The 19801-nt window shown below is 43.5% G+C and overlaps 2 protein-coding genes and 1 non-coding gene across 3 annotated transcripts; 1 reads left to right on the forward strand and 2 right to left on the reverse strand.

Moving 5' to 3' along the window:
* Positions 1-334: 334 nt before the first annotated feature.
* On the reverse strand, positions 335-10150 carry eef2k (eukaryotic elongation factor 2 kinase). Its single transcript, XM_056430414.1, has 16 exons — positions 9924-10150; positions 9118-9370; positions 8423-8588; positions 5011-5138; positions 4795-4927; positions 4579-4706; positions 4074-4284; positions 3893-3957; positions 3625-3702; positions 3307-3363; positions 3030-3095; positions 2646-2777; positions 1811-1999; positions 1614-1738; positions 1280-1458; positions 335-864 (listed from the first exon to the last, which is right to left on the reverse strand). Exons 2-16 carry the CDS (start codon positions 9355-9357, stop codon positions 755-757), a joined length of 2007 nt encoding a protein of 668 aa, XP_056286389.1. The 5' UTR covers positions 9358-9370; positions 9924-10150; the 3' UTR covers positions 335-754.
* A 1828-nt stretch (positions 10151-11978) lies between these two features.
* Positions 11979-12060, forward strand: trnal-uag (transfer RNA leucine (anticodon UAG)). Its single transcript has one exon. It is a non-coding gene; the product is annotated as a tRNA-Leu (tRNA).
* Positions 12061-13341: 1281 nt separating this feature from the next.
* LOC130204112 (uncharacterized) lies at positions 13342-19763 on the reverse strand. Its single transcript, XM_056430638.1, has 7 exons — positions 19446-19763; positions 19026-19109; positions 18855-18943; positions 18594-18779; positions 14232-14369; positions 13907-14099; positions 13342-13834 (listed from the first exon to the last, which is right to left on the reverse strand). Exons 1-7 carry the CDS (start codon positions 19741-19743, stop codon positions 13530-13532), a joined length of 1293 nt encoding a protein of 430 aa, XP_056286613.1. The 5' UTR covers positions 19744-19763; the 3' UTR covers positions 13342-13529.
* Between the last annotated feature and the right edge of the window lie 38 nt (positions 19764-19801).

The following is a 19801-nucleotide window of genomic DNA, read 5'->3' on the forward strand; positions in this document are numbered from 1 at the left end:
TTTTACCATCTATTTACTGTAGCGTAACTAGTAGTATTTAGTATGACATTACAGGAACTATGCGAGCTTAACCTTTTTAATGTGCATCCAATACGTTTTGTATGGGATGCTTGTTCGAGAATAAAAATGCTTCCCATTTTTAGGTTATTGTGTCGTAAGTGACAAAGATCTTTGGTTGCATTTGTGTATTTTGAGATGAATTGTTATGAGAGCATTTTGAGAAAAGTGAACTCAACATTCAGAAATGCTTTTGAAAATGTGTTTTACTGTCCAAAGAAATGTAACAGACCTTTAATGACAGAGTGCTGAAAGAAAACAGGGAGGACTAGTGACATGTGTTTACCCATAAAAAGCCAACTTTATTTAACCGTTTTATATTCCAAGAATTGTTTAACATGCATTCTTCCAACATGAATGTAGAGCAAAGTTGTATTGGCATTGTTTTGATCATTCAGACCTTCTCTTCCATTCAACCACATTCACAAGGTCAAACAGTCAAAAGACAGGGAATGAAAGAAAAGAAATAGAAAGAAGAAGAACAGAGACCTGGACATTGAAGCCTGATTCTAGAAGGTTAAAAAACACACACACACAAACAAACACCCACACACACACACACACACACACATACCCATCACCTTGGCAAAAAGATAATATCATCCAATAAAAAAATTGTAAACTGTAACCATTCAGGTTGTCTGTGTAAAAATTAAAATTCCGGTGGCCTTTTTGTAATTAGAATGTGTATCCAAAATTACTCCTCGATTAGCACCCAGGCTTCTTCAGCTTTCGTGTAGTACTGGTTAGCCAGTCGACCTTTCATGGCTTCCATGGCAGCTTCTGCTGCTTCTGTAAACAGATCACCTGCAGAGAAGGAAGGTAGGAGCCATTAAGATGCAGGCAGACGCAATTATATACATAAATTAACGAGAAACTTTCAATATATATTCACTCAAGAAAGGCTTTTTATAATGAACATTTTTCTTTCTGTGAGCAAATCTCTCAAAAAGACCGAAACCAGCAGTGAAGGTCGATAAGAAGCCTCCTCTATTAAACAACTCAGCCCACTGAAAATCTAGCTTTTTGAGTACCAAACAATCAACCCGCCAGGCTCTGACGGGTTCGAAGCTTAGACTCAAATTTAATCACAACGTGAGTCTTTCAAACTACTGGAAGCTATAACTTATGAAAGACACGGGGCACATTTCAGTGGAATATTATTTGTATAATAAAGTGTATAAAACACATTGAGGTTTGTTAAGCCAGCGTGGGGTCCAACCTGCTCTCTGTGGGTCCGCCGTGAGGCTGTAGCCTCCCACTTGGCACATCTCTGCCACTCTGGCCAGCAGCAGGTAGCGAGGCTCGTCCTGCGTGCCATCGAACTCTCCTCCCTCGTCGTCATCCGTCATGTTCAACGCACTTTCATACCAGTGAATCGCTTCCTCCCAGTTCTGCTTTCTGGATAGTTGAAAAATAGAGAAAAGAATAATGCACAAACCCTTTAGCAAAAAAAGTATCATCTTTTCAGAAATCCCACTAGGGGGCAGTGTTGTCATATCTTATCTTCACCACAAGTCCATTCATAATACAAGAGTTAACGCTGAAACACTGACCGGTCAGCTGACAGATTTATCCCTGAATCAAAGGCTCTGGCCACTATGATCATAGAGGATCTGTCTCCGGCCTCCGCAGCCAGCAGCAGGTACTTGAAACCTTTCATCTTGTTTCCAGCGTTGTCCTGCCAACAACACAGACATATTAAAGCACAAGGGTTCACGCTGTATACAACCAAAAGGCTGAATACACCTACCTCCAGCACCATTTCCGGCAGTATGTGATGAGGCAGCTGCAGACAGCACTGTCCCAAGGCCACGATGGCCTCCAGCTCTCCGCACAGCGCAGCTCTCTCCAGGTGCAACATGGCCGAGTCCTGATCCCACGGCTCGTCCTTCTCGCAGAAGCGCCCCCCTTCATGGTACCGCACCAGCGCCAGGTGGACCTGGTTCAGGAGGAAGGGGATCCAGGATTTATTCAACAAATGAAATTCACCTTGAACACCAGCTTTCAGCAGACACAGGCGTAGTCAGGATCTTAGAAGAGAAATTTAGATATGCAGCTTCTGGGCCAGGTGGTGTTGACAGGAGCGACAATTCATGAAGTGTGTTTTGTGATGTTTGCCTTCTTATCAACTGCTGTTGCCCGTCGCTCTCATTGCGATAATTGTGTGTGTTTTGACCTATAAACTGTTTTTATAGCTGTTGTTTGTTGTACAATGCATCCCAATCCCTAACTACGAACTAATTAATTCAAGCCAGGTTCACTTTCAAGTGAAAGTACCAGCAAGATCTTCTCAAGAGAAACAACTTATTAGATTTGTTGTAGAGCTGAAACTATATACAACAAAGATTACCATATTGCATTTACTGTATACGATCTATGAAGGACACAGCTATTCCATATGTGCTCCTTTTGTACTATCAACACCAAACCAATCTGTGTTTGGTGTGAATGTGTGTGAGGTGTGTGTTTTTTGTCAAAATGTTTATTCCTGCTTGAGGCCCACACGTGTGAGTTCATTTCAGTCCTTCGCCCCAGCCACATACGTCGTCTTTATTACCGTCAAACCAACCGATCGGATCTTTTACCTTCCCGAGGATGGACTGGCCAATCTTCTTCTGCATCAGAGCGCTGAGCCGCTCCACCTCGGTGGCCACACAGGACGACCGGTGGATGTGAGCGCGAGACGAATGGTAGAAGCTCCAATTGTCTTCTGTCAGCTGAGGAGGAAAAAGGAAGTCAGGATATACAAGACACACACACACACACACACAATTGGCAAGATGACAGAGTCTGTGAAGCAGAGGTCGATGGTGTTTCGGATCCAAATGTTAGTTTTGCTTTCCTTGCCTTCTGCTTTTTGGTTTTCATTCACAAGCGGTGTAATCCAATCAAATGTAACTTGAGAGAGTCGTGCTTCATAAATAGTGATAAAACCGCCTGGCGTCACAATCCTCCATGAAAATAATCACCCATTCGTTTTCAGCATTGTAAGAATTTAGGTATGAAGTGACTCTTGGAGACGCTGGCATCTTCCTCTAATGAGGGAACACAAAGAGCAGGAGGAGTTAAATCAGAGGACAGGTGAGGAACGGCATCTGCTGTTAAATTAAGTGATGAGGAAGAAAAACAAAAGGGAAAACAGACAAAGTGAAAGAAAAGAAAGGATGAGGGAAATCAGAGGGGGGTATTTGATCACGGTGATGGTGATGATGACATGTACAGACTGTTGTCTCTAGGTCTGTTTACCCATCTGAAACTGTCGTCGTCCGACTCCGAGTGATGCCGTTGGTTGCGATGGTGGGCCTGAGTGACGATACAACATGCATTTAGAAAACCTACACTTAGACTCGATGTGGGAAACAGCTGCTGAGAGCACTGAAGGACAACGGAGAGTTAACAAGAGACGTCTAACATGTTGGGGTTTAATAATCATTTGTTTAGGATAATATTTGTGAGTAAACTTACAAGTGTGTCTAAAAATATAATAAATATTATATAATTTCTACTTAAAAAGAAAAAATCTGTCAAAATTAAATCAAACAAAAGTCAGATGTAAATATTTACCCCGTCCACATGGTCATGCGGGTCTCCTTCACTCCTCCTCTCGCTGGGGTAGCCGCTGTCCCCGCCGCTATCAGAGTCCTACAGACAGAAATACATTCTGAACCAGTATAGCGGCTCGTGTGCTGCCGAGTGCAGCTCAACCCGTTGTGTGTTATTTATATATGAAAATAGATACAAACGTAATGTAAAAGGACAACAACAGAGACTCTTGGGACTCAACCTGAGGTACACCGACTTAACGACAGTGTGGTTATGAGGTATTGCTCACCTTGTTTTCACCTGTGTTGTAATAACTGTGTCTTTCATGTTCGCCCATTCCCATAAATGAAAAGCCTGTAAAATGTAGAAATAATACAAAACTATTTCAATGGTGGACACGATAATAACTACATTTAAATGTACTGTTGTACACGTGCAGTGTGTAATGACATTGCTCATGGACACCGTACCGAGAGGAGACTTTCCCAGAAATCCATGTGCGGACAGCGGGGAGCAGGGCAGCGTGAGAGGGGAGCAGGGGTTCGAGTCCCCGTCGCCCGTGCTGTCGTCCACAGAAGACGGGTGGGAAAACTGCAGCGGCACCCAGCTTCCTGAGATGGTGCGAACACGAGGAGAACCGCAGTGCTCCTCGCACCCCCTCAGCACCGTCTTGGCTGACTTCTGAAATAAAAAGAGATCAATCGTTCTTGATGAAACAGCAACAGAAAAAGCAGAATACACTGAAGATAAACATCCCTCTTCTCCATACGTGGTCCTCTTTTTCCACACCGATTCCCCGGGGACTGAGCTACTGCCCCCCTTATTGTTCGCTTATGGGAACAGACAGTTTCTAAATCTTAGGGACATCTGTGGGACATTTTTATTATCTTATCAACTATTTTTAACCTGACCCACTGCGGTTTTATCTGACCCTGCCTGACACTTTATTTGTTATTATAAAAATGTTAAAATTACAAGCAGTTTGTTGGTGCAGTCCAGCTGGGATTTCTCTGCAGCGGAAATGTCAAACGACGTCAGGTCCATACTCTTGCAGATCTTGTTACACACGTGGGAGTGGAAGAACAGCGCCATGCCTCGCACACCTGGAACACAGGAAGGATTTCTTGAATAATGAATAATATCATTTCTCACGTCACAGGTGTATCTAGCAGCATCAAAGGGGAACCGCACCTAGATTTCCATCTCCGAAGTCCGTCCCCTTCTCTGTGTGGATCTGAGGGTCAGTGTAGAGATCTCCAACTCCTTGGATGTCCACAACGATCAGCTGGTGGCCCGATCGCTCAAAAGAGAAGTGACTAAAGGCCTGATGGGTGCAGAAATAAATGAAGGTCAAGAATTTAGCATTAGCTCTAACGTGTATTAACACTAAAAGGTGACGCAGCGCACCTGTGGGGTGAGTCGGATGTTGTCGTCCCTCACGAAGCCAGAGTTGGAGTTGTATTTGATGTACTTGCCCTCGATGTAATGTTCCAGGTGGGGAAAAATTTCCTGGCTGCCGCATCTCAAACCCCAAGCTGTTCCACCGAATTGAGATAAAAACCCAATCCCACACCCACCTTCATCCCTGAAAGGCCGGCGAGGTTACTAACTAAGCCAAAGGGGGGTTTTCCCCCAAAAATGGGGTGCTGGAATCTTTCCAAGGAAATTAAGGTAAAAAAAACAAGAAAAAAAAAGAAAAAGCTTTTGCATGTTGGCATTGTTTTTTTGTCTCTCAAAATTTATTTTTTGGGGATTTTTTTTAAAGATGCTTCTTGGTGAAAAGAGTTATGGAACCCCAAACCAGCTGTAAAACCCAAAGTAATTGTGCCCCCAAAAAAAAGGCTAAATTAAAAATTGGAAACAAAGTGTGATATAAACCTTTTTAAAGTTAATAAAACCTTGCAAATCCCTAATTCTCCCAAAAATTTTTTTGCTCAATTCCCGGGGTCTGGGGGAACTTGGGAGGGGGATTTTAATTTTTTAAAAGGTTTTGTAATCTAAAAGTAAAATAAATTTCCCATTACAGGAGTTGCAAATTTTTGAGCAGTCAAACCCAAAAAAAGTTTTTTTTAGCCAAAAACCATTTTGGTTCTTGAATTTTTCCCCCTTTGGGCACATGGCCAAAAAATCAATTCTTTTTTTTTTTTTTTTAAAAATCTAAGAAAATAATGTTACCCCAAATCAAATTAAGGGGGGGGTTTCCTATGGGCCGTCCCGTTAACTAGGCGCACCGCGCGTTGGTTTTTTGACCGGGGAGTCTCGGGACCCCCCCCAGGGGCCCCCCCGAGGCCCTCAAAATAAACCGGCCACCCCCATAGGCTTTGGGAAAAAAAAAGAACCGCTGGTTTTTGGGGGAAATTTTCCCTTCTTTCAAGGAAAAACAAAGTAACTTATGACGTATGAATTTTTTAAAGAACAGTTTATTACGAAGAAATGAAAAATCCAAAAACCCAAACCATTTTGTCTTAACAACAGAGTGCCCAAAACCGGGGCCCAACCCCGGGACTAACAGAAAATTTTTTATTTTTATTTTTTTTAAATGGTATTTTTTTATTACTTTTTCAAAATCCGGGGATGAAACAAAATTCTTTTTACACATCTGAGGTTTAAAATTTTTTGCCCTTGGGTATTTGAGAAAAAAAACCCCCCGGGGAGACCCCTTAATGTTTTCCCCCCACCTTTATTTTCTAACAATTTTTCCCTTTGGGTTCAAGCCCACTTAAAAATCCCGAAAATTTTTGTTAAATTTTTTTCCGAAATTTAGGAAGTTTGTTTTGGCTAGAAAGAACACCAATTAAAAAAAGAAGGGGTCAAATTAAACCAAAAGGCGGGGAGGGTTTTGATTTTCAAAATGCCCCAAAACCCTTTCGGTTTTTTTTAATCGTTGAGGGTGTTGAACGCTTTTCTTCGTTGAAATTCCCTTTTGGGGGGCTTTGGGGCGGCCCCCATCAAGGCCCTCCCCCAATAAAACAAAACCCCCGAAAATTTTTCCCAACCCCAAAACCCAAACCCCCCAAAAACTTTTTAATTTTTAAATCCCCCTTGGAAAATGCGTGCCTCCTTTCTAAAAATTGGGTTTTAAAAAGGGGGGAAAATTTTCCCGGGGGTTGGGGGGTGCTTTGGAGTGCCCGGGTTTGGGGGGTTTCTCCCAAAAACCTTTCCCCGGGGCTGGGGGGCGGGGGGGGTTTTTTTAAAAATGGCTTTTTTCCCCCTTCCACGTTTTTCAACCTTTTAAACAAAAAAATTCTTTCCCCAAAAACCCGTTTCTTTAAACCCCCAAAAACCCTTTTTCTTTTTTTGGGGCTTTTGGCGGGAGGAGGTTTTGGGGAAATAAAACTTTTAAAAAGTTTTCCCCCCCAGTTCTTAATCTTTTTTAAAACCAAACCCTTCCCGGGTTCAAAGCCTTTTTTCCCCAAAAAGGATTTTTGGGGGGGGCCTTTTTGAAAATTTGCTTTACAAACAAAACCCGATTTTTTCCTTATTAAAAGGTGCTTTCCCTAAAGGGGGTTTTTAAACAAAAGCCCAAAAAACCCGGTAAATTTTTTACCCCAAATTTTAAGGGAAAGCCTTTTTTGGGGGCCCTTTTCTTTTAAAAAAGGCGCCCCCCCCCGCCCAGCAAAACCCCGGGACCCCCGGGGAAAAAATTTTGTCCCCAAAGAGGGAAAAAAACCCCCGGGAAAAAATTTAATGGAAATAAAAGGCGACCCCGATCTGTTTCCAAGCCCCAAAACTTTTAAAACCTTTAAAAAGGGCCCTTTTTTGACCCCAGTCCGAACCAAAAAAGGGGAGCCCCATTCGCCCAAAGGGACGGGGCCCCCCCAAGGAAAACCACACGGAAAGAAAAATTTTTTCAAAATCAAAAAAAAAGAAAATAATCAAATTTTTTTGGGAAAAACGGGGTGGGGGGGTTTTGCCCTTTTTATGCTTTTTAAAAAAAAGGCCAAAAAACCCGGGAAAAAAAACCAAAAATTTTAAAAAAATGGGAACCCTTTTCCCCCTGAAAACCCCTCCACAAACAACGTTTGGGGGCCTCCCCCTGAACCCAAATTTTTTTAAATGTTATGGGATGAAGGAAAGAAATACAAGGCCAATCTCAATCAAATGAAAAGGCGCATAGGGTTTAAATGTTAGGCAGGCCTCAGAATTAATTGATGAATTGGGGTAAACCCAGGTCTCCTATTCCATAATATTAACTGAAATACATTTAATTCACTGCTCCCTCCACCATGTGATAAGCATGTGATGTTTCTTGGCCATCTGCAGCCATGCCACATGCAATAAATAACTTTCTTGGTGGGAATCAAGTGTCACTTGTAAGCCAGACCTGCTACAGTAACCCCGAACCCTGACCCACGCTGCACTGCACAGCAGCACGTCTCCCTCGTACAGCACGGTGCAGCGGGACATGTTTATATTTAGAGCGAGGGAGTTCCATGAAGGGTCCGGTTTTTGAACTGAAAGAGGGGCCCGTCTGTTTGTGACAAAAAAGCTGATGGCACATTTTACGTTGACCTTCTTTACATGCTGGTGTGCAGTTTCTCCATGCTTTAGGATCAACATGTTGCAGGTCTGAAGTGTTATTCTCAAAATACATTCTTAACTCTACTTTTGAAAACTTTTTTTCATTTTCTGAAACGATTTCCAGAATAGAGCAGCAGCTTTCCGAAACGACGATGAAAAAGACACATTTTCTGTGTTTGTTAAATTAGATTGATTAAATAAAACAAAGATACAGTGAGAAGACAGGGAGGATGAATTGATAAGAATACACATCAGTCATGAAGAGAGTCAATGTGAGTAGGTGGAAAGTTGTTTTAAAAGAAGGAAAAAGAAAGTAAATTAAAGAGTGCAGTTGGGAAAAGGGAGGCGCAGCTGGTCACCAGTGAAGAGGGAGAGAAGGAAGATATAACTGATATATAACATACCCGTGCTCTCAGTGACAAAACCCTGTACGGTTGAGGTTCTTCCAACTTTTCTGTTTCATTCTAAACAGAAACGTAAAGAAAACGGACAGCTTTTCATCAATAAACAAGAAAAGAATATACGACATTTACATTGCAAATTGAAAACAGTTCATATAACATAAATTGCTGTGTTGCTTTAAGCAGCAACAGTACACAACCCGGGCAGTTGGCTGGAGCCCAGTGGGTCTGAAAAGAGCCCTTGTACCGCTCACATGTGAAGGAGGCCCAACTCGAAGCTGTGAGAGACGGGTCCATATGCAACATAATCACATGAAGTACAAGAAACACTGTCTGGAACTTCCTGTTCTTCAGCGAGAGTGCAGTTGAGAGGTGTCTGAACAGCTTTCCGCTTCAGTAAATAGATATATACATGCTGGTACGTGTGTGCGTGCAGGCATGCACAGGACACCTCTCCTAATAAGGCAAAGAGCTGTTCTCACAGACAATTGCAGAACTAAACAATCCCCCAGAACTTTATTCCAACAACATGTTCTGATACTTTTCACCATCCATGTCCATTTGGCATCATGTTGCCAAGGCGGCCGCTCACCTTGAACATAAAGCCGCCCTTAGGATAAGAGTTTGACAGCTGTCGGGCGTAAACCATATTCTTCAGGTAGTGACAGATGTCTTTGGTGGAGTCGTCCAGGATGGGGCAGATGAAGTGGTCTTCATCATCACTGGCGGAGTCACTGAGGGAGGAGGCGCGCTGGCTGGGGGCACTTTGTTGGACATTGGGCCTCTTGGCGCTTCCCTCCTCCTCCATGCTGAACATCATGTCATCCTCCATGATGTCTGCTGTGCTGTTGACAAGACAGGAGAGTGAGAGTGGACCTAGAGAACAGTGCAGGGCACCGAGTGGAAAGTCGAGCCACATGAAGAGAGTGTGGAGTTCATTTGTGGCAGGCAGCCATGTAAGTAAGTGTTTACAACAACAACCCTGCATCATAGATGCACAGCAGATTATCTCCTGTGAGAGAGTTATCTGGTTTGCCTTGAATGTGCCCGCACCATGACATCCCATTCATATGAATATAACATAAAATCAAAAATGCATATTCATGTGATGTTGATTTAAGGCATCAATGGTGAGCGTCAGCATTCAAAAGTCAGAAACATCTGTTGTTACGCAATATTTTATATATAATCGAGGAGCAAATTTGGAGAAGAATGCAGATACAAGCAAGATAAACGATCTGCACAACAATGTGCTAGTGCGGTCACGTGAGCCGTCATCCCACAGACAGAACTTCAGCAGCTACCATGGATTTTGGATATTATAAAAGAGCAAGATGCAATGCACATTTCTCCAAAAGCATTGACGTTAGTTTGGTCTATCGTGGCCAACAAACCTACCTTTTAACCTTAGGCGCAAACACGTCTTTAATCACCGTATCTCGATAGACTGTGTGTCACAAAGTGACATTAACCAGGTCCTCTTCCGTCTCACGGTTTCAGTGAGAAGTTAAACAGATCGGGAGGCGGCAGCAGCGACGGTTAAACTCTCATCCCGGACCAGGCAGGCTCGGTCCTGGTTCTGCAATGTCTCCTGAAGGTCCGGGAACGCGCCTGGCAGCGGGATGTAGTCCGCCACAGTGACCTGAGCCCAGAGCACGTAGAATGGGTCTCTGAAAGCCACGCCCCTGCATCATGCTGCCTTCACGGCTCACGGAAATATAAAACCACCACGAGCAGATTATATGGGTGAATGTACCGTATGTGTGCGAGAGGTGCGGTCGAGAATGTAAAATTACTTCTGAGAATGTATCTACAATTCATGGGACAAAAAAACCCCATAAATAACAATTAAATTGTAAGGAAACGGGCGAACCGATTTTAAAGACGACGGAGGAGTACGTGAAAGCAGCAGAGTAAACAAAAGGCGAACGCCAAACCGTTTAGATTAACTTTAAAGGACCCATATTATGCCCATTTTCCCACAAGTTTATATGGTTCCTTGGGGTCTTAATGAAATGTTTGTCACATATTTTGGTCAAAATACCACAAGAATCATTTCAAACAGCACCCTTTTCACCCTGTCAAAAACACCTCCCCACAGATTTACCTGTTTTGAGTGCCTGTTCCTTTAAATGCTAATGAGCCAGCTCCCCCCTCTCCCCCTCTCCCCTCCCCCTCCTCCACGAGATGCGCTCGTCTAGCTGCTGACTGCTACAGATGAAGATATCGTCGTGCAACCATATCGTTTTGAACCAGAGTCAGACCCTGAACAAGAAGAGGCTCCCGAACAAGTTCGAGAAGTTAGGGCTCAACAGGACGTTTCTGAATGTCACTTCTAAAAAAAATGTTGTTTGTACATTGGCTAAGGTCTCACAGTCTTGTTAGCGGTTTTGAGAGCATAGTGGTGCTAGAGATTCGAGTACGTGAATAGTTTGTGCATGTATGAGTATGTAGCAAATACAGTGTGTTTATGTAAGTTACTGTTTGTGAAAGTGTTTGTGTAAATGCAAGTAACGGGAACGCCATAAAGATATAAATGCTACATGAGTAAAGTTCCATCAAACTAAAGTGTTATCTGACAACAGTAAGTGACCAAGCAGGGGGGGTAACGTTTTTACCTCCATTAATTAGCGTTTAAACCTTGTTTATTTATTAAATCGTTGTATTTGATGACTTATGACTTATTTGATTACTCATGTCTGTAATATGAACACAACTTTCAAATAAACTTTACCTGCAAAGTTGTGGTGGGGGGCGGTCCAAGGCCATGTAGCCAGACTCCCTACATGGGCGTGCTTCAAAATCTACGTAGACGTTGGTGGTGATCCCATTTGACACACTCAAGCATATCGTTTCTGATATAGAGGAACCACAACAAGCCGCGTGAGTTTTTTCCCCCAGCGTTTTTGTGTTGGGAGACATGCCAGATACCCAAATTAACGTATAGAAGGACTAAAAAAGTGGAATTTTCATAATATGTCCCCTTTAATATAATGCCTCTCGAAAAGGGGACTCAGAAAGTTCACTCAGGAATTTCTGAAAAAACGTTACACACATAACGCAAACGTTGTATGTATTAAGGAAAAGGGAAACAAGTGTCAAACATATACATGCAGAAGGTCTATGAATGGTTGGTTTAACAACAACGATAGCAAGTTGAGCTCAATAACTAGCTGCAGTCAGGATGAGCCAGCCGTTACCAACAAATATTAGCGATGACACACTGAAGGGAGGAGACCCCGGGGAAGACCCAGGACACGCTGGAGAGATTACATCTCCCGGCTGGCCTGGGAACGCCTCGGGATCCCCCAGAATGAGCTGGAAAATGTTGCGGGCGAGAGGGAATTCTGGGTCAACCTGCTGGGTCTGCTGCCCCCGCGATCGAACTCCGGAATAAGTGGATGAGAATGGTATCTAAAACATAGGTGAACGAAATCTCGAAGGTTGTTGTGGGGTAGCGTGGCCGAGTGGTCTAAGGCGCTGGATTTAGGCTCCAGTCATTTCGATGGCGTGGGTTCGAATCCCACCGCTGCCATGTTTTTTGTTTACTATGTGGGAAAATAAAAACAACAGGCAATATCAATCAGGAAGAGTTGAACTTCTGCCTAATGGCAACACAAAGCTACTTACGCACCTGAGCCATCGTTTAGCTAAATTATCCAAATGTAATGTTAACACAACTACCGACAGATGCAGATATGAGAAGTTCGAGGATAAGACAGAAAAAACGAAATCCTCTCAATTATAAACATTAACTCTTGAAAACAGATGAATCTGATAGATATATGGTCAAATTCAGTGGCGGGCCGTGGGCCTGGGGCCTGGGCCTTCAGTGAGGTCCTACACAGTCCCACCCGAATTAATCCACCTCTTATTGACATTATGATGCCATGGCTCTAGACCACCAGGGCTGCAATCGATCACGCAAGGCGTAGTATTGGTAGATCGATGAAAAAAAAAAAATTGCCCGTCATTTCATTAGCAACGTCTTGCGTCTTTATTTATTTTAAACAACCCTCTGATGATCGTGATTGTGATCACACAGCAGCATGTCTCTTCTGGCTCTCCGTCTGCATACGCCCGCTGCAGAATGCGCAGATCGGGACGGAGAAAAAGAAAAAGTCACTTTTGCATCAGTGTTGTTCACTAAACAGGCATTCAATGCGCAATTTCTAGTATACTATGCTCAATCCTTATCAAATCTTCCTCCTCCCGCCTGGGGTTGTTGAAACAGCTTTGTAGTCACCGAATTAATTCCTTTATCAAATTCAGTTTTTTAGTTTCCCGAGGTTTTGCATCTACCTTCCATAGGACCTCCTCTCAATATGTCGTAGTCATCAAATCAGCTGCAGCACGTCCTCCGCCTGCTCGCTCCTCATAATGCCGCTTCCGGGCCTTCTCGAAGGCCTAGAGGAGCCAACTAAGCTGATATTGACTATCACATCGTTCTTTTCCTTGAAGCTAAGCTACCAGCGCCTGTTGATTTGAAGGCCTAGGCTAAGGGCAGATGTTAGCCCCTGGCAACACTGATTGGATAATATTTGATAAATAAGGACCAGCAAATCAACAGCCAACCTATGGCGCTGGCTGGCGGCAAGCAGCAAGAAGAAGAAGAATAAATTAAGAGAATATAAATTACTCCACTCTGGGAAATTAGATACATATTTGTGGGGAAATATTTAAATAATATATATTGATATTGTTTGCTGGTCAAATTAACAGAATAGAAAAGGGGTGCCCCATTCTTCGTTTCTACTCTACTGTTTCTATATAAACAAATATACCAAACAAAATACATTACAAAGACTCTGGCTCATAGATTTAATCTTTTTTTTTATTCATAGAATGAAATTAATACCAATATAAAAGATATCCAAAGCGACTCCAGTTGTAAAGTATGTGTGCTGCGTTTGACATCTCTTGTCAAGGTTGCTTAGACTGAGCAAATGTACTCAGATCAGTCCAAGATATTAGAAAACACACCTTAGGAAGCATCAGGTTTCACTAGGCCTTGATTTTTTCCTCCAAGAACTGAGAAGCCACAAATTGCATTTTCTGGATGGCCAGCTGGGTATCTTCAGGGGAAATCCCGAGATGCCATACGGCCCGTACCGAATTTCCAAAATAAGGGTACATGAGAACTTGTATCCCCTCTCCCAGTGCTGCCTCCTCTCCCTCGCCAACCTGACACATGCGGTCACAGAATTCAGAGGGGCTGAAACTGGACTCCCGTAGATGGAAACGCAGGATGTTGGTCTCCACGGCAGCCATGTCTACAGCGAATAGAGGAGGGTCACAGTCGAGCAGAGCTGGAGAAGAAAAGAGAAGAAGTTATGAGCAGGCAGTTCATTATTTCATTCATAGAATTAAGAGCTGCTCACCTTGAGCAAAGGTTTTTGCATTATGGTGATCCTCCTCCAGTCTTTCTACCATCTCCAGTAAAGCCAGCTTTCCAGCTGCTGCCAGTATACCAGCCTGTCGCATCCCCCCACCCAGAGCCTTACGGCATCGCACCGCCTTGGATATGAAGTCTCGGGGTCCAGCCAGCATGGACCCCACTGGGGCACCCAACCCCTGGTACACAGAGGAATGTGAATAAGACTTTGAGAAGTTCTGCTTTGTTCATCTCCAAGCTCTTTGTTGGTTCACATCATGTGTATGTTCTGGCCAATTCTGTGAGTGTGTGTTTGTGTTTTGCAGTCCCACCTTGGAGAGGCACACACTGACGGTGTGTGTGTGCTGCAGTATGGTGGATGGGGGCACCTTCTGTGCCACAGCAGCATTCATCACTCTGGCTCCATCCATGTGAACTGACAGACCGTATCTATCTGCCAAAGCACGAACCTTGGAAAAAGAAACACACCTGTGAGAGCTAGTAAGGAAAGGATTTATAAGTGTAACACCCGTCCCATGGAGCTATAAATACTATTATTTTAATCAGCTAGGTGTAGCAGTACTATTGTCGGGGTCCTGGGTACAGTTTTAAAAGTGATGGCGCTATTACCTGTTCTTAGAAATGAATATGGTTCTTACAACTGTTGCTCTCTTATTCTGAAAACTGAAATAACTGGCGGAGCCTCCAATAGAATTAGGGTATCAAAATAAAGGTTTGTGCCTCAAGCATTTTAGCTTGTTTTTTAAAATTGTATTTAACATCTGATTTAAACGAGGCTTCACGGTGGTGTAGTGGCTGGCACTGTCGCCTCACAGCAAGAGGGCCGTGGGTTCAATTCCCGGTCGAGGCGGTCCTTCTGTGTGGAGTTTGCATGTTCTCCCCGTGGCAGCGTGGGTTTCCTCCGGGTTCTCCGGCTTCCTCCCACAGTCCAAAGACATGCAGTCAGGTTAATTGATCTCTAAATTGCCCATAGGTGTGAATGGTTGTATGTCTCTATGTGAGCCCTGAGATGGACTGGCGGCCTCGGCCTGTCCAGGGTGTCCCCCGCCTTCGCCCTATGTCAGCTGGGATCGGCTCCAGCGCCCCGCGACCCTAATGAGGATGAAGCGGTATTGAAAATGGATGGATGGATCGATCTGATTTAAACAGTTCTTGAACTTTGGAAAACCCTACTTTAACTTCCTTTAACCTCTTCCACTCCACCCCCATTTTCGAGCAAAAACGCCTAAAATGATCTGACGAAATTAAAATGGCTGTAGTTTCTGAACCCCTCTAAATAAATTTATCAATGAAGGCTTTCTAGAAAGATTACCCTTGTGATTACTTGTGAAAGTGTCAAAAATCCTTTAGGTCATACAGAAACAGAGTAGTGGGCCTTTGAAGTCAGTAAAAATGTGAGATTTTTGTCCGCCTAAAATAAAAAAGTATATTTCAGTCTAAATAACTGCCTGTGACTGTATCTGTACAGGAAAAGGAGAGTATAGGTGTGTAACTGCACTAGTACTAAACACCTGCTTCAAATTTGAAGAGGATAGGACAAAGTATGACCATCCTACATTGTTTTACATGAAAAGATCCAGGCGGAGCTCCAAAAAGGACATTTGCAGACTCCAAATGCTCACATGGTACCCAAATGATATTATAAGACACTGAAGGTGTTTTCCTTTACATGTTGATATGTTTCAACATATACCAATGTAAAGAACTGTAATATCACTGCAAAATATAACTTTTACTCCAAGTAGAGCAGATGTATTGCTAAATAATATATACATATAAATATATACTACATATATATAGATATATGTACACACATAGTGACATATATATGTGGTATATATACGTATATAATATACTACATAATATATATACACACACAAATATATATGTATGTATAAACATATATATATATATATTTCTATACATGAACAATATATTCTGTAAGGAGAAGACTGGCTGCGCCCACGTATTTCAGAGGAGTTCCGTTACGTGTGACTCAATTTGCATATGCAACACGTCGTTAGAAAGCCGTAAGTCTCCTCTAGAGGAGACGAAGGGATTGACAAGTCTAACCTAACTCAGGGCTCTCAAGTCTCACGCATTGAGCGTGAGACTCACGCATTTCGGTCTCATCTCACGCACTCCCGCCACACATCGAATTCCTCACGCTGAAAAAACCTCTCGGCTATTTAATGCTTGAATGCAGGGGTGCTCAATACGCCGATCGATTGTTCCGCTGCAGAGCTCCGACGCCGGTCTGCGCGCATTGGGATGGAGCAAAAAAATAGTCACTAGCACTGAGTCGTCGCTTGGGAGCGTAATGGCCGCCTCACCTGTCCACACAAGCAATTAACAAAACACACGTGCAAGCTACTCAATAATACAAGGAATATTAGGGAGGTGGTGTTCAGCAGGCAGAGGAAACAGCAACCAACAGAAGCATACGCGGGAAACAGTCCTCCATGTGGTCCAAAGGATCTTTCCCGGACCTCTCTCGATCACATACATCAGCTAAGCACCGAGTCCATACGCTTATTCATGGTGCGTTAGCATTAGCTTGTCTTACCAACTGATTTCACATGCAGCGCTAACTGTGTGAAGGCAAAGCTAACCATATCATGCTAATGCTTATCGCGATTAGCATTAGCTAGTCAAAGTAAGTCAAAGTAATGAACATTGTTGCTCTCATACAATATTCACAGTTCAGCGTTAATTAGCTTCTGCCTTGTCTAACACCTATACCTCTTGATCCGCTTAAGTCCCGCCCCTCTACCTGTGAATGAGATTGGATTGGTCTCAGGACAACCCAATTAACACACAGAAAAAGAAAGATTGACAGATTACTCAGCTAAAACAAGTGAGACAGTTAGACAGAAGGCACATATTGAATCATGCACACACAGGCACGTGCACAGACATTTTGGGGGGCAGGTGCTCAAACCTCAAAAAGGGCACCCATTGCCAAAAAATCTTGACAGAGTTGAATCATAAGCAGCAATAAACTGATGATGCTGTCCTCGACCTGCGTTTCCTCTGGGCAGGATTAGACAGCTATCTTACATTTTCTTTATGAATAAAGATGAATTATTATATGGCAACAACAATACAAGCATTCTGATTGGCTAATGGGTCGTCATGCCAGCCACTATCGCCCTCTTCGCCGGTCTGATACGGATCCGTATTGCCCTCTGACGTCATTTTCAAAATGAGCGATATTGATCGTCATCAACAGCCAAGAGGAGATTTAGAAGCAGTAAAAATGTGTTTTTGAAAGCGATGAAGACTAGAAACTATAGTTTGGAACACTTGTGTTGTTACTTTACTGTAAATGTAAGGTTCTGTTCTGTGTGTACTCTGTATCTCCTCGGTGTCTACTGTGTCTTCTCTGTGTCGCCTCTGTTTCCTTGATTGTGTCATTCCCTGCACCTGCCCTCAGCCACTCTCGTCTCGTTAATGTCTCATGTCGTACACCTGTTTCCATGTCGTACGCCTGTTTTCGCCCCTATATATTGGGCCACTCTTTCCCTTGTCTGTTGCTGGATTGTTGTCTTTTTTCCGTTGTCCTGTCTTTTGTACCTGATCCTGCCTGCTTCGACCCTGCCTGCCTGCCCTGACCGACGATCCTCTGCCTGCCCCTTTTGGACCTTGTTGTTTTTGTTGTAACCTGTTTTTTGCCTCATTAAAGAGCGCATTTTTGTTCATCTATATTGAGTCCTCTTGTTTCCTCTGCGTTTGAGCTCCTGTACCTCGCTACCTGTGGTGTTAGCCCTGACAGTAAATTAAAATGTATTTTTGCTGAGCCGTGTTGTCCGTTTTCTACAAGATTGATCGTTGTAAGACTGGAACAGAGCAAACAAAGAGATACATAACACATAAAACAATAAGGCACAAGGATAGTATGACACAGAGTTAGCATAGTTTAGCTACTATTTTCTAGCTGTGAATTCTCGTGACATTTATAAACATACTTTCAACATACTTTTGAAATTGTCTAAATGGCATTTACACAACACAAAGATGATGACTGGTCTCTCTCTTCATTAAACATGCCAGTAAACAGCTGCAAGGCTTTGAAATCACGGAAATCGTGAGTTTTGTTTGTTTCTTTTTTTAGGAAACGTCGGACCAGTTGCGACCTAATGTTTTCAGCAGTGCTAATGTTGTGGTTGATGTATCACAAAACAACGTCATGACCTGTTTGTCTGATGCTGCGGGTCAGAGGAGAAGGAGGTGCACCCGTTTGGTGTGGCGCGAGGAGCACTGCGCGGAGGAGGAAGTGGAGGAGGAGGAAATTCTCACAAGAACTCAAATAAATGCCCCGTCCGATATCAAAACACATTTGGGGGAATTGATGACAAAGAGAGTAACTTATATTCTTAAATACTGATGAATGAAAAAAAAGTGGGCTCCAGCAAAAAGGGCACTTTTCTCATCCAGGGCAAAAGGGCTGGTGCTTGAGCACCTATAGGGGGTCTATCTTTGCACGTGCCTGCACACACAAAGATCATTTGCATGAATCTAACCTTTTAACTGTCAAGATTAACTCTCTTATTATTACACTTATCCACTTTTAACTTAATGTTTTCGAAAATTATTTAAATTCTGATGTCTAAATGATCATTTGTAGTACACAAGTACAACAGATATCCACAGATATCCACACACACACACACCTCCTGCAGGAAGGTCAGAGGCAGCACGCGTCCTCCCTTTACGTTGTGTGTGTTCTCAACACAGATGAGACGTGAGCGGGGGTAGTGGGGGTCGGGGTAATCATGGCGGATCTTTGATTCCAGCTGCTCCAAGTCAAATGATCCATCAGGGAGAGTGGGCGCTGTGGTGGCGTGGACCCCTGCTATCTGCATACAATGAATGAATGTTCATAGATGAGGAAAGAGGTGCAGAGGGCCCGTCTGCTGCTGTGGGACACTCACCTGTGCGCTCCCTCCTTGCTCATAGATGTGTAAATGGGACAGATCGCCCACAATCATCTCGTCGCCCCGCTCCCTGCAGTGCACCATCACTGCATAATGAAAAGTGTGCACATTAATGGCCATTCTGACCCCATGTGGGTAGATTCAGACTCTAATGAAGGCACAGCTCACCTGCGATGAGATTACCCATGGTTCCAGAAGGAACGAATAGTGCAGCTTCCATCCGGAACATATCTGCCGCAATTTGCTGTAACTCTGCAGACATTAGTCAAATACTGCAAGAATTAAGTTTCATCTCACATGTAAAGATGAAGGGCTCCATCCATGCATTCAGATTGTGCCACCACAAACAGTAGAATAGGCTATTCAGCATCTTTGTGGACTAGAAAAGCGCTATATAAGTCTAAATTATTATTATTATACGTATATAGGCCTTTATAGACAGAAACAAACATAGTATATCCTGCATTTGAATAATCAATGCATCTACTTCAGTCCTTGATTCAGAGTAATTGCGTAATGACTTGTCAACTACTTATACACAAGCTGGTTCCGAATGTACTCATTACTACAAAAGGCTTCGGCTCTCACCGTTAACACTCGGGTCTTCCCCCATGACGTCATCTCCAACCTCGGCCTGAGACATTGCCTGCCTCATCGCCGGCCCAGGCTTGGTCACCGTGTCGCTGCGGAGGTCCACAACCCGGCCGCGGGCCGCCATTCCCAGCCCTTGGTACCTGGATTTCCCGGTGTTGTTATAGCTCCGCGTGGAGCTCCGTACCAGCACCGCAGCGGCTGCATCGCGTGCACTGAGCGGTTTGCTAGAGGCGACGACACCGTGATTAAAACATTTGAACAAAACCCTGCTGGAAAACGTTTTACAATACATGATGCTCCTCTTCCAAATATGTTCTTGTGATGTTTATTGTCGGACTTTGGCTCTTGTT

This window comes from Pseudoliparis swirei, chromosome 13 (genome assembly GCF_029220125.1).
Source record: "Pseudoliparis swirei isolate HS2019 ecotype Mariana Trench chromosome 13, NWPU_hadal_v1, whole genome shotgun sequence".
NCBI classification, from domain to species: Eukaryota; Metazoa; Chordata; class Actinopteri; order Perciformes; family Liparidae; genus Pseudoliparis; species Pseudoliparis swirei.

Coding starts and splice junctions, on each gene's coding strand:
- eef2k (XM_056430414.1), bottom strand. CDS start 9,357: ATGGAGGATGACATGATGTTCAGCATGGAGGAGGAGGGAAGCGCCAAG. Junction 8,589..9,117: donor AGGGCGGCTTTATGTTCAAG/GTGAGCGGCCGC, acceptor GTTTCTGTTTAG/AATGAAACAGAAAAGTTGGA. Junction 2,000..2,645: donor GCCAGTCCATCCTCGGGAAG/GTAAAAGATCCG, acceptor CTCCTGAACCAG/GTCCACCTGGCGCTGGTGCG.
- LOC130204112 (XM_056430638.1), bottom strand. CDS start 19,743: ATGTATTGTAAAACGTTTTCCAGCAGGGTTTTGTTCAAATGTTTTAAT. Junction 14,370..18,593: donor CTCTGACCTTCCTGCAGGAG/GTGTGTGTGTGT, acceptor TCTTTTTCCAAG/GTTCGTGCTTTGGCAGATAG. Junction 13,835..13,906: donor TGCAAAAACCTTTGCTCAAG/GTGAGCAGCTCT, acceptor TTTCTTCTCCAG/CTCTGCTCGACTGTGACCCT.